The 17,455-nt window shown below is 40.4% G+C and overlaps 1 protein-coding gene across 1 annotated transcript in view; it reads right to left on the bottom strand.

Moving 5' to 3' along the window:
* The window catches only part of LOC127453833 (otoancorin-like), a 32,521-nt gene that overhangs the window by 1,296 nt on the left and 13,770 nt on the right, over window positions 1–17,455 (bottom strand). The window contains exons 15-28 of the mRNA XM_051720546.1: window positions 12,991–13,131; window positions 12,817–12,872; window positions 12,570–12,690; window positions 12,336–12,454; window positions 12,020–12,155; window positions 6,478–6,671; window positions 5,629–5,719; window positions 4,865–5,030; window positions 4,077–4,261; window positions 3,337–3,489; window positions 2,780–2,922; window positions 2,486–2,622; window positions 512–609; window positions 168–348 (exon numbers count right to left, since the gene is read on the bottom strand). Coding sequence (XP_051576506.1) covers window positions 168–348; window positions 512–609; window positions 2,486–2,622; window positions 2,780–2,922; window positions 3,337–3,489; window positions 4,077–4,261; window positions 4,865–5,030; window positions 5,629–5,719; window positions 6,478–6,671; window positions 12,020–12,155; window positions 12,336–12,454; window positions 12,570–12,690; window positions 12,817–12,872; window positions 12,991–13,131 — 1,921 coding nt within the window. The remainder of the gene's footprint in view (window positions 1–167; window positions 349–511; window positions 610–2,485; window positions 2,623–2,779; window positions 2,923–3,336; window positions 3,490–4,076; window positions 4,262–4,864; window positions 5,031–5,628; window positions 5,720–6,477; window positions 6,672–12,019; window positions 12,156–12,335; window positions 12,455–12,569; window positions 12,691–12,816; window positions 12,873–12,990; window positions 13,132–17,455) is intronic.

Raw genomic sequence — 17,455 nt, 5'->3', positions numbered from 1 at the left:
ATATTAATAAATACTGTAAAAAATATAGTTCACTGTTAGTTTATGATACCTAATGCAATAAAAAAGAATTGCTTTAAATTGTTCTAATGAGTGTTTTCCACATGCAACCTTAATAGGATGAAATATTGTGCCTCATTACTGTCATTCTCAGTTCTCTTGTGACTCACCTCCTTTTAGTGGCAGAGGGGCTGTGGATGTTCCACTGGAGACTTCAGCACGCAATGTCTTCACTCCCACGGCTTCATCCAGTGCAGCCCTTTGATCGACCCTCAGCCCCGCTCGCTGAGCCTCTGTTACCATGGCAGCATTATCAGGACCCAAAGCCTTCAACTGGTTGAGCGACAGCGCCTGGACACAAATTACAAGATTAACTTTCTTGATTTTCAGAGCAACTCAAATAAGAACTGATCAGACATTAGGATTGAACATTAGATGTGTGATAATGACTGAACCAGGAAACAGATAAATGTTTGCCAAAACATAGACAAAGGTTAAAAATGAGAAAACTCACAGCTAAGCGATCAGGGGGTATGAGAGGGATGGTAGACGACTGAATGAACGGCATGACGGTGGAATTTAGACGCCCCAGCTCAACAGTACTTAGGCCAGCTAAAGAAAGAATCAATGACAAATGCTTTACAAACACTTACCAAGTACAGAGCACAATTCTCACCTTCTTATACTTAAAGGAATGTTTCACCCAAAAATGAAAATTCATACATCGTTCATAACCTATATGACTTTCTTTCCTCAGACATTATTTGTTCTGTGAGGTTGACGTATCGCCATATTTAAATTGGGCTGTGTCACCATATTTAAATTGGGCTCTGTATGAGTTGATCAATGATATGATTTGAGAATGAATAAAGATTTCAATTTTGGTCTGTTCATCATGCAAAGTGATTGTCTGCCTTGAAAAGACTTGGAATATTACGCTCAAGTTGCATGGACTACTTCAATGACACTTTTGGGGGCTTTTAAAGCTTTAACGTGGGTCACTATCAACTGCCTTTGCATGAAAATCGGTGATTGTGACATTCATTGAAACATCTCCTTTTGTGTTCCACAGAAGAAAATAAGTTATGGGTTTGGAACAACATGAGGGTGAGTAAATGATTGTAAATGGTTCATTTTTAGGTGAACTATTCTTTGAAATTACAGTAACGTAATTATTCTACAGCTGAAGGACAAATTTATGCATCAATTGGTCATAAAATTTGGTCTGATCTTCAACCATTTCCAGTTTTATTCAAATCGACGATTCTTAATCTTTGGTTTTCTGAGATTCTCTCTTGATTGAGGCATGGTTCACATCAGGCAATGCTTGTTAATAACTCAGAATTTGTGCTTTTGTATGGCAGGGCGGCTATGATCAACACCTCCAATCTCGTCTCACTGTTTGGAATGCAGGTTGTGACTACTGACTCCAAAAAGCTTTTGGAGAAGTCATTTCACATACACTTTCCATCTGTGAATGTTTACACAGTGTGTTCAGTAAAGACAATGTAAACATACAGTATTATTTGAAGACATATTATGATAGATTGTCTATTTTTGTGACAGCTGAAGTTCATTTCAAATGGTATGATGGAATTTATGCAGAAATCCAGGTAATTCCAAGGATTTACCAGCTTTTGTCTGGCATATACAGTATGTATATATATATATATATATATATATATATATATATATATATATATACGTATTTATACACAGGGTTGGGGAGTAACAGGATACATGTAAGAGGATTACATATTTTAAATACAAAATATTAGTAACTGTATTCCACTACAGTTACAATCTAAATAGTTGGTAATTAGAATACTGTTACATTCAAAAAGTATTTTAATTACCGAAGAGATTACTTTGCATTTTATTGCCATTTTTTTCTCATTAATATTTAGTCTATTCAGTTAAAAAACGTTTACCCACATAAATGATGCGATCCAAAGAGCATTTGAACAGCGGTGAAACACTTTCTTAAGATGTGTTACATCCATACGAGCAGACAGAGGAGTAAGTTTGGAGCAGCAGAAATAGAAATAAACCTTGTGTAAATTGTCATTGTCATATAGCTTTATGCTAAGCTAAAAATAATATTTCTAGCCATTTTACATGCACCTGTTACTGTTATTTTTTACACTTTTTTTTCTCAAGTAAGTCCTTTGATATTAGGGCAAAAATCTTATTCTTGATGATAATTTTTGTATTTTTTGTATTTTTATTTTATTTTATTTTTTTTTTTACTGTACTGGCAGATTTTTTAGTCAAAACAAGTGAAAAAATCTACCAGTGCTGAAGAAATAATCCAAAAGTATTTAGAATACATTACTGACTTTGAGTAATCTAACAGAATGTTACAAATTACATTTTACAGCATGTATTCTGTAATCTGTAGTGGAATACATATTAAAATTAACCCTCCCAACCTTGTATATATATATATATACGTTTTCAATTAGTTTTCTTTTTACTTGTAACTAACCCATGATATTGCCCATTATGCCAACTTGAGCTTCACTCCAGGTTTCTGGCTTTCCAAAAGCAACCGCTGCTTTTTCCTTTAGGCGCTCTGTAATGTTCAGTGGACAAGGAGCACGACCCACCACATCCACTGCCTCCCTGATATACACACATATCACAGGGTATCCAAAATCACAGTGAGCAGTTCTCTATACAGCATATGCTTAGTGATTGTTTTGTTATGCTTTAGTGTACATTGACAGAGATACTTAACTGATCAGGAAGAAAATTAAGGAAAATATTAAGTATGTCTCACCGGAACTGGGTAGAATTGAGCTGATCAACCTGGGTAAGTTGTAGACCACAGATAAACTGTCCAAGTCCAACCATTTCCAGATCTCCTAGTCCAGGCACACTTATTCTAGTTCCATTTTCAAAGGCCTGCCAGACTGCTGCCCTCTGCAAAATTCTGAATTTTCACTATTTGAAGGATGTTTGTTTTAGATTTTTTGCTCTATAGTTCTAACTCAGTAGATGCCATATTTAATTTGATGCAGTGTTGTACTGTCTAAAGGTCCAATGTGATGTATAATTTTCACAAACCATGTTTTACACTTTACACTTTTTTAAATCTATTTAACAGTTAAAAGACATGGAAAGATGTTTTAACATTTTTAAAGATAAATTTAGGGGGGCTGAATGATCAACCACCCAACCAGGTCCACAACAGACCTATTCCTGACAGCCTCATTTTCGTTTGCGTCAAATTTGATATGGCATCTTTTTTGACTAAGGTCCTCTGGCATGAGTATTGTTGTTCTATTGCATTATCTGTGAGTGAAAATCTAGAGGCTCTCAGTCTGTGTGTGTTACCTGTGCCTGGGTAAAGTTGCAGATAGTCAGTAGCTCTAGAGTATCCAGTGAGGTGATACTGAGGTTACGCAGCTCTTCAGGGCTGAAGCTCTGAGAGATGCAGCCCAGCTCAACAATCTGCGACTCATTCAACATTGTCACACTAACCCATGCCTAAAACACACAATATTCATTATCTTGATTATTTCGAAGAACTGTGAATGCTTTCTTAGACTCTGCTGTTGCGAAGATATTTTTTGTTTGTTTTTGTTTTTCGATCCCGAAAGTATGTGTATGTGCGCAGTGTTGGGTAAGTTACAAAAAAAAAGGTAATCAACTAAAAATTACTAACTATTTCTCTATAATTATAATCAGATTACTTATTACTTAATTTAAAGAGTAATCATATTACTAATTACTTTTCTATTAAGCTACTTTCTAAAACACTTCTATGTATTAGTTTTTCCACTCAGCAAATTAATTTTTTTAAATATTTTGTCGCATACTATTCAGCTATCACAGAAAAGCAAACAGATGTACACATGAACATTTGAATTCACATTTGAATTGTATTACACATAAATTATATATATTTTTTTAGTAATGTATTTAAAAGTATTTTCATTGAAAGTCAGTAACTGTAATCTGATTACAAGAATTTAAAATGTAATGTATTACACTACTTTTGTGCTTAAAAGTAATTAGATTATAGTAACTGAATAATTTGTAATCCAATTACACCCAGTACTGTGTGTGTGTACCTCCAAAATTTTGGATTTGAGTGCAGCCAGCTGTTCTGCATTATAGTTGGTTATCTCTCCTAGTGTTGGCATAGCGTCCTTGAAAGTCTGCACAGACATTTTATACAACTGGGTGGGACTCCAATATACATTCCCCTGTCCTAAGTCCTCAATGACTGCCAGCGTTGGCTGTAGAGTGGGTACCACTTTGAGAGAAACAGATAAAGTCAGAAAGAGAAAATCAAAACAATTGCTTAGTTTTTAGATGGACTCTAACCACTCTTGTTTACTCTTTGAGAGAAATGATTACATACAGTAAAGTAGGGTACATTTTAAATAATTTGACTGGTAGTTTTCTGTTTTGATACATACAACAATACAATCAGTTTATAGTTTATGACAGGTATTTTCAAATTAATTGACATTGGGACACTTACAACCAAATTTTTCCAATGTTTTTCAATAGACACATTGGAGATAAAGTGTCATTTGTTTCTCATTATTTTAATCACATTTTAGGTTTTTAAAAAATGTAAAAATTCTAGCAATTAATATGATCATGGTCATGAAATTGCATATAATGACTAAAATTTCATGTCAGCTACACATTTTTAACCAAAAATAATTATAAAATTGGACCCTAAAATGAAAAGAGAATTCCACATTTAACATTTAAATTGCTTGTACTATTAAACAAAATTGTAGTGCGTCTTAGCTCTCTGAATGTGATCTGCATGATTTACCCCTATGGGCATCAAAATAATTAACCCTTGCAAGTCAAATCCATCCCTGCTTTCTGGCACACATACCTTCTCTCTTTCTGCGGCCTTGTACTGTGTTCGCCGTTTTGAGTTCAAAAAGTTTGCGTTGAAGTGCAGAAAGATCAAGCCAAGAGCTGAATTCCTTTGCAGCAGGAACCATGGGCTGGCAGGGCAAACTCTCCATCAGATCTGACAGATATGACTTCAACCAACTCTGCATGAATGATGAATGAGGGGTGAATGGATGAATGGAGTAGTGGATTGGTTGATAACAAAAATAGATGTAATTTACAAAAATAGAAAGTGGTGGAGAAAAATGAATTTATTTTTTGGGATTTTTCTCCCCTTTTCTCCCCAATTTGGAATGCCCAATTCCCAATGCGCTCTAAGTCCTCATGGTGGCATAGTGACTCGCCTCAATCCAGGTGGCAGTAGACAAATCTCAGTTGCCTCTGCGTCTGAGTCCGTCAATCCACGCATTTTATCACGTGGCTTGTTGAGCACATTACCACGGAGACATAGCGTGTGTGGAGGCTTCACGCTATTCTCCGCAGCATCCACGCACAACTCACCACGAGCTCCACCGAGAGCGAGAACCACATTATAGCGACCACGAGGAGGTTAACCCAACATGACTCTACCCACCATAGCAACTGGGCCAATTGGTTGCTTAGGAAGCCTGACTGGAGTCACTCAGCAGGTCCTGGATTCAAACTTGCGACTCTGGGTGTGGTAGTCAGCGTCTTTACTTGCTGAGCTACCCAGGCCCCCCGGTGGAGGAAAATTAACATATATCTGACTGTTCAACTTACTTTGGAAGGCAGCTTTTCAACAGCAGTGTCATTAAGTAACAAAAGAGGCCCAAGTGCCCTCATGACATCCTCTGACCAATAAGAAGGGTCCCTTGATCAAATGGAAGACAGATGTTTTATTATTAACAGAAGTACAAAATGATTCCAGCATGGGCTTTTACTTCAGCATACAGATGTTTTTGGCATAAATTAGTTTAGTAAAGTTCTGTCAAATAAATAAATAAATAAATAAATAAATAAATCACTTAATTCTGTCAATTCTGGCTACAGGCAACCTGAGTTCTGCCACATATTCCAGTAGTGAGGAATGTGTATCTAGCTTTCAAAACAATTTGTTTCAAACAGTTCTTATTTTTTACAGGTGTAGTGTGCACTTTCTGCACCACTACCATTACCAAACAGAACTGTAAAAATTAAGACTGTTTGCAAACAGATTTCCTGAACACTGCCCCCCCCCCCCCCCATCTTCCATTGGTCAAACAAACAGTCCCACTCATACTCACGGTAATTTGAGTAATTCATTGTTGCTATGAAAAGACTTGTTAGAATGCTCAAACAAACAGAGCAATTTCAAAAGCGCTATGTTGTTTACATGTTTCTGGGAAATCAATCTACGAATGGCTTACTTACAATTGTCTCTGCATATTAATATTCGACAGAAGATAACTATAAAAATTACAGTACACACATCACCTTTAAACCACACCAGGAATTGGAGCAACAGTCTCTTTAACAATGGAAAAACAGGAAGAGAAAAGCAGTGATTTGAAATCTGAGATCAATAGAAGTGATGTGTGCGATTGTGTTAGTCCCATAGTGGGCTATGTGTAATTTTGCATATTGGGTTACCCATAGGTGTCAGTGAGCAGTCTGAACAGACGCTCTCTGTACTGTTGTGGGATATGTAGACAGGAAGCCAGAGCCTGCAGAGTGGAGTTTAGAGCAGCAGGATTCAGAGAGGACATCCAAGCAGGGCTTAACTCACAAACCAGCGGGCCCAGAGTCAAGACCTCTGATGCAGACAGATCAGTTGTATTTGACCTCTGCAGAGATACAGAATAAAGATCAGGGCAGTGATGATGGTGCTTCAGTAGTTCCTAGATGAAACATCCAAATAAAACTATATAATTATATAATAACTAACTTATAATTAATCACTTTTTGTGTTACAGTGGGTATCCATTCAGATTAGGCTTTCTACCACCGCGGTCACCGCGTGAATGGGTCATTAGCAGCTCTAACCCGCTAAAGGTTGCTATAACCATAGAATTGCAACAGGCCAGAGCTGAATGCCTCAAAAATGCCTCAAAGCTGTTTCTCCCAATGTAATGACCATTCAGTTGGAGGCGGTAAGAGAAAGTTAAGCTTGTTTTGCCAACCGCCATAAAAGAGAAGAAAAGAGAAGAAAGAAGAAGAACAACAAACTTAAAAATACCACACCATTTATGTTCTAGCTAAACACTGCAATGGAGACGCATGATAAATACTTTCCTGCAGCATTCATCGTTCACAAGGACGTCTACGCACTGGATAGTTATTTGTTTGCATTTGTTCATTCACATTTCATTAGAGAGACTTATCATTTGTGAGTATTTTAATACACAGATGTTATGAGCGATCATCATTAGACTGCATATTCAAACAATTGTGACTTCCAAAAAATTTTAAAACTCTAAACTTGTACTTTCTTTTAATGTGCCAATAGGCTATCATATTTTCTATTTTTTAAACAGGATTATCAAATGTGAATTCATTAATTTATATGTGTACCATTGTGCCATATTATGTTATATACTAATCAAAAGTAAATATTATAAAATATTTGATAAAGAATCGCAATTTTCCATTACATGAATTAGAATGGAAGTTAGTACTGTGACCACATTATTTGTATAATATTTGTCTCAATACATGCGTTTGAGTTCCCTATCGATTCAGTTCACTCGACATTGCGGTGAAATGCTTTGGAGAATTCCTTCTCGGATGACCTAGTTGAAGCTAGTTGACTTTTATCATAACGCCAATATTATGAATAGCAATGGTGTTTGAGCACCGCCCTTTTAGGTGCGCATTTGCCCTATATAAGCGGGCACTCAATCACCATTTCTTCAGAATTTTCTTCCTTCAAGACTGACATCGTCTCGTCTTGACTACGACAATCATCTCGTCTGAACAGTCCTCTCTTCGCCGTCAACGGACACCTTCTAGCAGACAGGATTTCCCTGCAGACACATCAGGACATTCTCCATCTGACTCTCAGCACCTGCAGCAAAAGATTCACCCATTGCCTTTAGAGCTCACACACACCCAAAACATCAGTGAGCCTCCACCATGCTTCACAGTGGGGATGGTATTCTTTTCACTATAGGCCTTGTTGACACCTCTCCAAACATAGCACTTATAGTAGTTATTATTAACATAGTCTCGTCACTCCAAATTACAGTGTGCCAGAAGCTGTGAGGCATGTCAATGTGTTGACGGGCATATTGTAACGGGCTTTTTTGTGGCATTGGCACAGTAAAGGCTTCTTTCTGGCAACTCGACCATGCAGCTCATTTTTGTTCAAGTATCGTCGTATTGTGCTCCTTGAAACAACCACACCGTCTTTTTCCAGAGCAGCCTGTATTTCTCCTGAGGTTACCTGTGGGTTTTTCTTTGTATCCCGAACAATTCTTCTGGCAGTTGTGGCTGAAATCTTTCTTGGTCTACCTGAACTTGGCTTGGTATCAAGAGATCCCCGAATTTTCCACTTCTTAATAAGTGATTGAACAGTACTGACTGGCATTTTCAAGGCTTTGGATATCTTTTTATATCCTTTTCCATCTTTATAAAGTTCCATTACCTTGTTACGCAGGTCTTTTGACAGTTCTTTTCTGCTCCCCATGGCTCAGTATCTAGCCTGCTCAGTGCATCCATGTGAGAGCTAATAAACTCATTGACTGTTTATACACAGGCACTAATTGCAATTTAAAAAGCCACAGGTGTGGGAAATTAACCTTTAATTGCCATTTAAACCTGTGTGTGTCACCTTGTGTGTCTGTAACAAGGCCAAACATTCAAGGGTATGTAAACTTTTGATCAGGGCCATTTGGGTGATTTCTGTTATCATTATGATTTAAAAAGGAGCCAAACAACTATGTGATAATAAATGGCTTCATATGATCACTATCCTTAAACAAAAGACAGTTTTTTTGCATGATCAGTCATATTTTCAAAATCATTGCCAAAATTTCACAATTTCTGCCAGGGTATGCAAACTTTTGAGCACAACTGTATATATATATATATATATATATATATATATATATATATATATATATATATATATATGTATTTCAAATCAAATCACTTTATTGTCACTACCATATACACAAGTGCAACAGTGGTGAAAGTCTTGGGTGCAGTTCCGAGCAACATAGAAGTCATACAATGAACATATACCAATTTACATTATTATATATATATATATATATATATATATATATATATATATATATATATATATATATATATATATATATATAATATTCCATCCAAGTGATGTAAAACACTCATATAAAGAGCCGCTTGAGTGTACAAGTCTTTTTAAAGATGTCGTATCGCAAGTGTTCCAATGAGTGACACATCGCTCCATCAGACCAACATGAGACATACTGCCCTCACTGTGAGTACGAGTCTCATGACACTACGCTCTAGGGTCGCCCTCGTTCCACCTCCCACGCCCTCCCAACCGCTTCCTCTGTATCAAGTCTTGAGGGACCACATGAGGAAGCACGGCGGGTCCGTGAGGTAGAGATGGAAGAACCCGAGGTGGAGCGCAAGCCCCATGAGCCCCTTGATCTTCCCACACAGCGTCCTCCCCAGTGCAATATGCACGTGACGACCTCCGGCCCACTATAGATCAGCACAGTGTTGTCCTATTCGATGGGTAATGATGATGCTGTGTCCCTTGCAGCTTCGGACAAGGGAGAATGGTCTATGGAGGATGTTGCAGCCCCTCCCCCAAGGGAGGGTGAGGCACGTGCATACCACTGATAAGAGCTGATTTGCGTCCCCTCGCAGGTGGTTTTGGAGCTCAATTAACAGTGGTCCCCTCCAGTCCAGCCGGAAATATCTCACCTGGATGAGTTGTCCTGCAGTCCGGCCGCTGTCAAAGACTGCGTCTCAAAGGGCAGCGCCATTCTTCTATAAGGCCAGTCTTCCTCCAGGCTCCTTATGCCCCTACCGAGACGTTTGACATGGCAGAGCATCAAATGCATTTTATTCTCTCAGCCGAGCACATTCCAGGGTTTTTCAATTCAATCGCTGACTCTCTATCTCGTTTTCAGGAGTTTAATCGACACCGTCCCTCCGCCAGCATACTTCCCGTCCCCTGCCCGCACCTTTCGGACCTTCTGCCAGACTAAGCCCCTCACTCCTCTCCCTTTTATATTCTGAAAACTCAAGCAGAAAGGACTCGCCCAGTGCATGCTCTTTTATCCCTTCTCTCTTACACTCCAAAACAGACCACTCAGGATGCGGTCATAGCATAATGATATCTATAATCTCCAGCTCCTCCTGCCCCTACATCTCCATGGTTATATATCTGCAAACTAGTTCACAATTCGCATCTGACCCCTCAAACATTGAGGTCTTCTCCCCTAGTCTCTCGGGGTACTTATTAAGAATTGGTGCGGCCACAGCTGCTGCTCATCAAGAACTATCAGAATCCATAATCAAGATGCTTGGTCACTGGCCTTCCTTGTCATGCCAGAAATATATTCAAACCAACCCTCAAATCATCACACACACTCAACACTCCATCAGCCGTAAGTTTCATGCCTATCTGGTGGTGGCCTGGGGCCACTCACTGTTACATCCACACATTCCATATCACACAATTATCAAATTCAAGCATGTCTATTGTCCTAAAAGGATATCGTACAATCATATCTGCCCTCCTCACCAAGGCTTCCACAATCCCAAGCATAGTTTTCCTTCACATAGGTATTGCAAAAGCCAAGCTCGCCCTCGCCTTGTTTATCTTTCGACAAAAGGTATCGCACAACAACGTCACCCTTGTCATAGGGCTTTACACTACGTTGTTCATCTTTTGCCACTGAGATTCCACAAACAACATCCACCCTCATCGGAGGGCTCATAATCAAACATTATTTATCTTTCAACAAAGGGTATTGCACAAAAATGCAACGTAGGGCCTTATCGTAGGGCTTTATGCACGTAGTGTGCCGTGATGGGACTCAGTTCCCCATGGCGATTCTCGCAATGTTGAGTGAATCGAAATGGAACTTCTTCGTTTACACATGTAACCTCGGTTCCCTGAGATGAAGGGAACGAGACATTGCAAAATCTAGTCGCACTACTACTTCAGAGTTTCGAGGTTCAAGCGATACTCTCTTGTCCCTCAGTCATAAAATTCTGAAGAAATGTTTGTGCACCCACTTATATAGGCCAACTGCATGCCTAAAGGGGTGGGGCTCAAACACCATTGCCAATCTCAGGATTGGCGTTATTGTACAAGGGCTTCAACTAAGTCGTTGGAAGGAATTCCCCATAGCGATTCTTGCAATGCCTCGTTCCCTTCATCTCTGGGAACCGAGGTTACATGTGTAACTGGAGATGTTTTTAACTACTCCACACCAACCGCTGTAACTTTAAAGAATATTATTTAAAACAAAATAATATATGAGCATGTCTAACACATTTAGTCTAACACTGTCGACTAGCCAGGTCAATTATAATACGGTTTAACGCCATTTATTAAATGCACTGTTGTTGTTTTTTCATTAGGGCTAACAAATTAAATTATGAATGTTCACAATATATTTTTGTTTTGAATTTCAGGAAGATAATTAAATAGCTAATATTTATTTAGCAATTTATTGAAAAAGGCTGAAATTCGAGCACTTTTCTTTATATCAATTCATGAGCTAACTAAGCTAAAACGTATATAATGCTGCCATTAATTTTGCATTGTTAGATCGCCTTCTACACATCAAAATGTTAAAAATAGAAGAGAACTTTATTATTCCATAAATCTATGGAATTTTGGGATTTTTTATTGTCCGCTGTGCAAAAATCGTAATTCCAATAATTTAGAAAAGTCATAGCAACCTGATTAGGAACAGCCTGAAGGTCTGTGCCACGTTTGGTTGATGCAGCTTAAAAAGCTCTAGGATGAATTACAGTCAAACATTTTGGTCTTGGTTTAGGGATTATGAACCCTAAACCTAAACCAAGTCTGTGGAATAACAGTATGTTGGCTTTTTCAAGCTAACATAATTAAACCACTAGACACAATGTGTTATAGTACAAAGGCACTTACAATGACACATGGTATGTTTTAAGATGCTTCTTTAAATGAGTTTGTGTGTGTGTGTGCTCATTTTACTAGGCAGCTTAGAGCTCTTCTTGTTAGTGCATTTCGTGCTGGAGAACTGTTTGGCAGACATGAAAGATTCACTTGGTTCATCTTCTCAATGAAAGCAGAACACACTGCATCTGATAGGTTTTGAATCTTCTCCACTCTGAATGCATCATGACAAGGTAAATGTTTGCAGGAGAGAAGAGACAAAAATAATATGTTACCTTGCTTAGCATACAATTTGAACATAACTAAACCTTAAACTTGAAAAGTTGCGTGAAACAAGTTTAAAATCCTCAATATTTTAAACATCTGACTAGTATTATCACTGTTCTGTTCATACGGTAGATGGATGAGCAGCATAGCAGGGATGGCCTGGAGTTCAGAGTTCCTGATGTCACTGAAATATCCTGGTCTCTGCTCCTCCAGACTTGCAAAGAGTTTTTGAGCTGCACAGCGCATCTGAGACGTAAAAAAAGAAATCCAGAAATATAACAGGACAAACACAAATTTAGTTTTTGTAGGTTTGGAATTTAAATAGTGAGAGCACTGAAGCAGTATGTGTCAATGTGTTTACCTGATCCCTGGAGAGCCACTCAGAGGATTTGGTAAGAGTCTGTGCCATTTCCAAGGCATTGCTTCGATTGACTCTTTCAATCATTTCACAGGTGACTCCCTGTACAGCCTGACCCAGCTTCCTGTTGTCAACAGTAAGATCACAGTTTTTTTATTACAGGATATTAACAGAAGTTTCCATTATTTTATAACATTTATTACGTTTCATGCTGTTTATCACTGCAAGTTACAATCATAAAAGGTCTCACCGTAATTCGTTAAGGCTGATATTATTACCCAAAATCTTCTTTAAAAGAAAAGTAGACTACAGAGAGAGAGAGAGAGAGAGAGAGAGAGAGAGAAAATTGAGAAAATAAAATTGAGAAAAATGGAAAGAATGGTGATGGAACAGATTTTTTTTAAATGTTGTTTTATGTGTGTACTTGAGCATGAGTCCAGCCACGTCCCTCCAGCTGATCCACAGAGCTGAAGTCTGCTTTTTCCAGCATGGAAAGAGACAGAGAAGGCAGCAGAGAATCTGACACTCCCTTTACCAACTCAGATGCATTCACATCATGACGGAACTGAGATCAAAAGAGAATGTGTAAAATCAAGATGAACAGAGGAGGAACTCCATAGATGCTAAAAATAGTACTAGAGTAATAGCAGAGTTTCTTAACATTTTAAAAGAATAGTTCACCCAAAAAAGTGAAATCCTGTAATTATTTATTCACCCTTATATCAGTCCAAATCTTTATGACTTTCTTTCTCAGTAGAACACCAAAGGTTAATTTAAGGATATACTGGCAATCGTTTCAATAAAGCGTTGATCCTGTCGAGTCAGTAGACCAGTCTTGAAGGGATAGTTCACCCAAAAATTCTCTCATCATCTACTTGCTCTCATGCCATCCCAGATGAAGAGTTTTGGAAAAACATCTTGGCTCTGTAGGTCCATACAATGCAAATGAATAGTGGCCAGAACTTTGAATGTCCAAAAAGCATGTAAAGGTAGCATAAAATTAATTCATTTGATTCCAGTGGTTGAGTCCATATCTTCAGAAGCGATATTATAGGTGTGGGTGAGAAACAGATTAATATTTAAGTCATTTTTTACTATAAATCTCCACTTTCACATTCTTCTTTTGCTTTTATCGATTCGCCTTCTTTGTGCATATCGCCACCTACTGGGCAGGGGGAGAATTTAGAGTAAAAAAGGACTTATATTTTTATATGTTTCTCACCAACACCTATCACATCGCTTCTGATTATATGGATTTAACCACTGGAGTCATGTGGATTACTTTTATGCAACCTTCATGTGCTTTTTGGACCTTAAAAGTTCTGGTCACTATTCACTTGCATTGTATGGACCTACAGATCTGAGATATTCTTCTAAAAATCTTCATTTGTGTTCAGCAGAAGAAAGAAAGTCATACACATCTGGGATGGCATGAGGGTGAGTAAATGATGAGAGAATTAAAAATTTTGGTTAATGATTTTCCATAAATTGGACTGTTCCAGTTTCTGAAGTTCAATTTCCTGACTCAATGAACCAATTGCAGAAAACAGCTCATTGGAGAGGAAGATTGTAAGAAAATAACAATTTAATGGTCAGTGTGTTCCTCGCTCAAAGCTATCATATGACTTCAGAAGACTTAGAATATAGTGGGCTCTATTTTCGTGAGTGCACAAAGCGCAGCGCTACGCACTACAACCTTGTGCAACATCTTATCCAATTTTTGAGAGAGTGCTAATTTGAAGTGCAATTTTTATGCCAGCATGAAGTGGAAGTGGGCATGGGTGGGAGTGTTTGCGCTACTGTGGGTGTAGGCGCGTAAACTGTGGGTGTATTGTATGTAAATGAAGTGGCGCAAAGTGAAATTTTCTATTTTCCTGAGAAATATGTAATTGTGCTAAGACGTTTTAATACTCTTAACTCAGCGCAAAGTCCAAATTCAGTTTCTGCATTTGCAGTTTGGAGATTTCACCAGCAGGTGGTAATGAAGTTCATGTCCAAATCCTGGAAGTACAGAACATCAAATAATAATAATAAATAATAATTCCTTACATTTATATAGCGCTTTTCTAGGCACTCAAAGTGCTATACATACTAAAGGGGGAATCTTCTCAACCACCAGCAGTGTGCAGCATAAACCTGGATTATGAGACGGCAGCCATAGTGTGCCAGTACACCCACCACACACCAGCTATTGATGGAGAGGAGAGTACAGTGATGTAGCCATTTATAGTGGGGGCCAGGTGAACAACCCAATGTAAACATTTTATTTTTGATACTTTTCAGTATAACACAAACTGGTAGCTTTTCAGCTCAACATAAATGCGCACACACACACAGCTTCGAGTGTCGCTCTCTCTCTCTCCTCCGGCAGTCTGGACTCCCTTTTTATCCCTCTCCAGCTCTCACTGTAACAGAAGAGTTGTTAGAGATAATTTCCCACAGGTGCCAATCCTTACTGTTCTTCCACTCCCAGCCTTGCTCTCCACAGGCGCTGCTCAGCCATGCCCACATCACCACAATTACTAATTAACAGAATGTGGCATGGGAGGTGTGGTCATGTGTCGGTCTGTGGGAGAGGGAGAGCAGTAAGGCTTGTCACCTGGGTTGTAATTATCTGTAACACCTGTCTCTCATTATAGTGATGGTGGAGGGAGACCTGAAAAGGCACGCCAGAGTGTCAGAGTGGGGAGAGAGACCAGAGCCTGTTCGTGAAGCTGTTTGTGTGTTTGGCCATCAAGAGCCCTTTTTGTTTAAGTTTTATTAAGACTGAGAGAGAGTAATAAAACACTCACCTTTGACTGTTCTCCTGACTCCTCCTTTGCTACAGTGGTGCCGAAACACGGCTTTGGAGGAATACGCTGTTATGGAGTCCTCACCATGGGGCAAAGTCTTCAAAACCCTCGCCAGCATTCAGTAGACTCAACACCAGGCCCTCATGGATGTACGCCTGGAGCAGGAACAGCGTTTCCAAGTCCTGCTCCAGGCACAAGTGGAGGACCGGCAGGTGCTCTGGAGCCTGATCGCCAGAGAGGGGGCCGGTGCTGCAACCTCCCCGGAACCCACCCCACCCGCGGCCCTAATGAAGATGGGGCTGGACGACGACCTGGAGGCCTTTCTGGACTTCTTTGAGAAGACAGCGGAGGTCTGGAAGTGGACCTCCTGACCAGTGGGCGGCCCGGCTATGGCCCTTACTCTCCGGGGAGGCACAGCTGGTGGCACAACAACTTCCCACTGCCAGCCTCCTCAATTATCAACATATGAAGAAGGCCATCCAGCAATGGGTTAGTCATTGCCCCGAAAAAAGCCATCAGCTCTTTCGGTCTTGGAGTTCTGGGAAGCACGGCCGCCCATTCGCTTTTGCTCAGAAGCTCCGGGATGCCTGCGGGAAATGGTTGCTGGTGGAGGGAACCCGCGGCGTCATGAATGTAGTCGACCTGGTGGTACTGGAGCAGTTTGTTGCCCAGCATCCACGAGGTATGTCCGAGTGGGTCCAGTGCCACCACCGGCATCGCTCGAGGAGGCCGTCCAGCTGGCAGAGGACTACATGGTGGTGTATCCAGGAGGCAGCAATTCATTTTTTTTCTTTTGCTTCTTCTCTCTCTGCTCTTACTCCAAACCCTGTGTCTCATGTTCCTTCCCCTCCCCCCCCACCCCATCCTTCCCAGTCCCTCCCAGTTCTGGTTCTTCGGAAGTGGGGAGGAGCCCCGCCCAAACCCCATCCCTGGTCCAGGGGACCCCCCCTTGTCTGTCCCTCCTACTCCCTCTATCTCCCTCCACTATCCCTCCCAGGTTGGTGAGACTGCCCCCACAAGTGTGGAAGGAAGGCCTGGGCCGGTCTGCTGGAGCTGTGGGGAAGCTGGACACAGTCAGGATCAGTGTCCGGTGATGGAGGTGGGGACACTGGTCTGGATCCCCGACGCTCCATAGGCTTCCCCCGATCGGGTAGCGGCGTATCGGATACCGGTAAGAGTAAAAGGGATACACATCAAGCTTTGGTGGATACGGGATGTTCTCAAACCTTGGGTTGGTCGAATGATTTAATAAGACCTTGAAAAACATGATTTTAAGTTCATACACGAAGACACTAAAAATTGTGATAAGTGGCTCGAACCCCTGTTATTTGCAGTACGAGAGGTCCCGCAAGCCTCCGCAGGGTTTTTCCCATTTGAGCTACTGTCGGCCGTGTGGCATGCTTGACATCATATGGGAAGCTTGGGAGGAAGGACCTTTGAATAGCAAAAACCAAATTCAATACGTTCTTGACCTTAGAGCAAAACTCCACACTTTGGGGCAGGTAACACAGGAGAATTTGCTCCAAGTGCAAGAACGTCAACGCCGACTATACGACAGGGGCACTCGACTATGGGAATTCGCACAGGGAGATAAAGTGCTTGTATTGCTGCCCACTTTGAGCTCCAAATTACTCACCAAGTAGCAAGGACCCTTTGAGGTCACACAACAAGTTGGAGATCTCGATTTTGAGATTAAGCGAACGGATAGGGGCACTTCAAATCTACCACCTCAACCTCCTCAAACCATGGAGGGAGGCGTGCCTGTAGCCTTGGCGACGGTTGTTCTGGAGAGGGCGGAGCTCGAGCCGTAGACATCTCCCAAACCAAATTCATTCATCCCAGTCCCATGCAGAGACCATCTCTCACTGTTGCAGCTTACAGACATTACCCGGTTGCAAACGGAATTCGCGGACATGTTTTCACCCCTTCCCGGTCGCACAAACCTTATAGAGCACCATATTGAGACCACCCCGGGGGTGGTGGTTCATAGCCACCCCTATCGTCTTCCTGAACACAAGAAAAAGATTGTTCAGGAAGAATTAGAGACAATGCTTGAAATGGGCGTAATACAAGAGTTGCACAGAGATTGGGCCAGCC

The sequence above is a fragment of the Myxocyprinus asiaticus genome, chromosome 16, assembly GCF_019703515.2.
Source record: "Myxocyprinus asiaticus isolate MX2 ecotype Aquarium Trade chromosome 16, UBuf_Myxa_2, whole genome shotgun sequence".
NCBI classification, from domain to species: domain Eukaryota; kingdom Metazoa; phylum Chordata; class Actinopteri; order Cypriniformes; family Catostomidae; genus Myxocyprinus; species Myxocyprinus asiaticus.
Note: the sequence above shows the minus strand (reverse complement) of the source record. Positions and strands in the feature narration are given on the sequence as shown.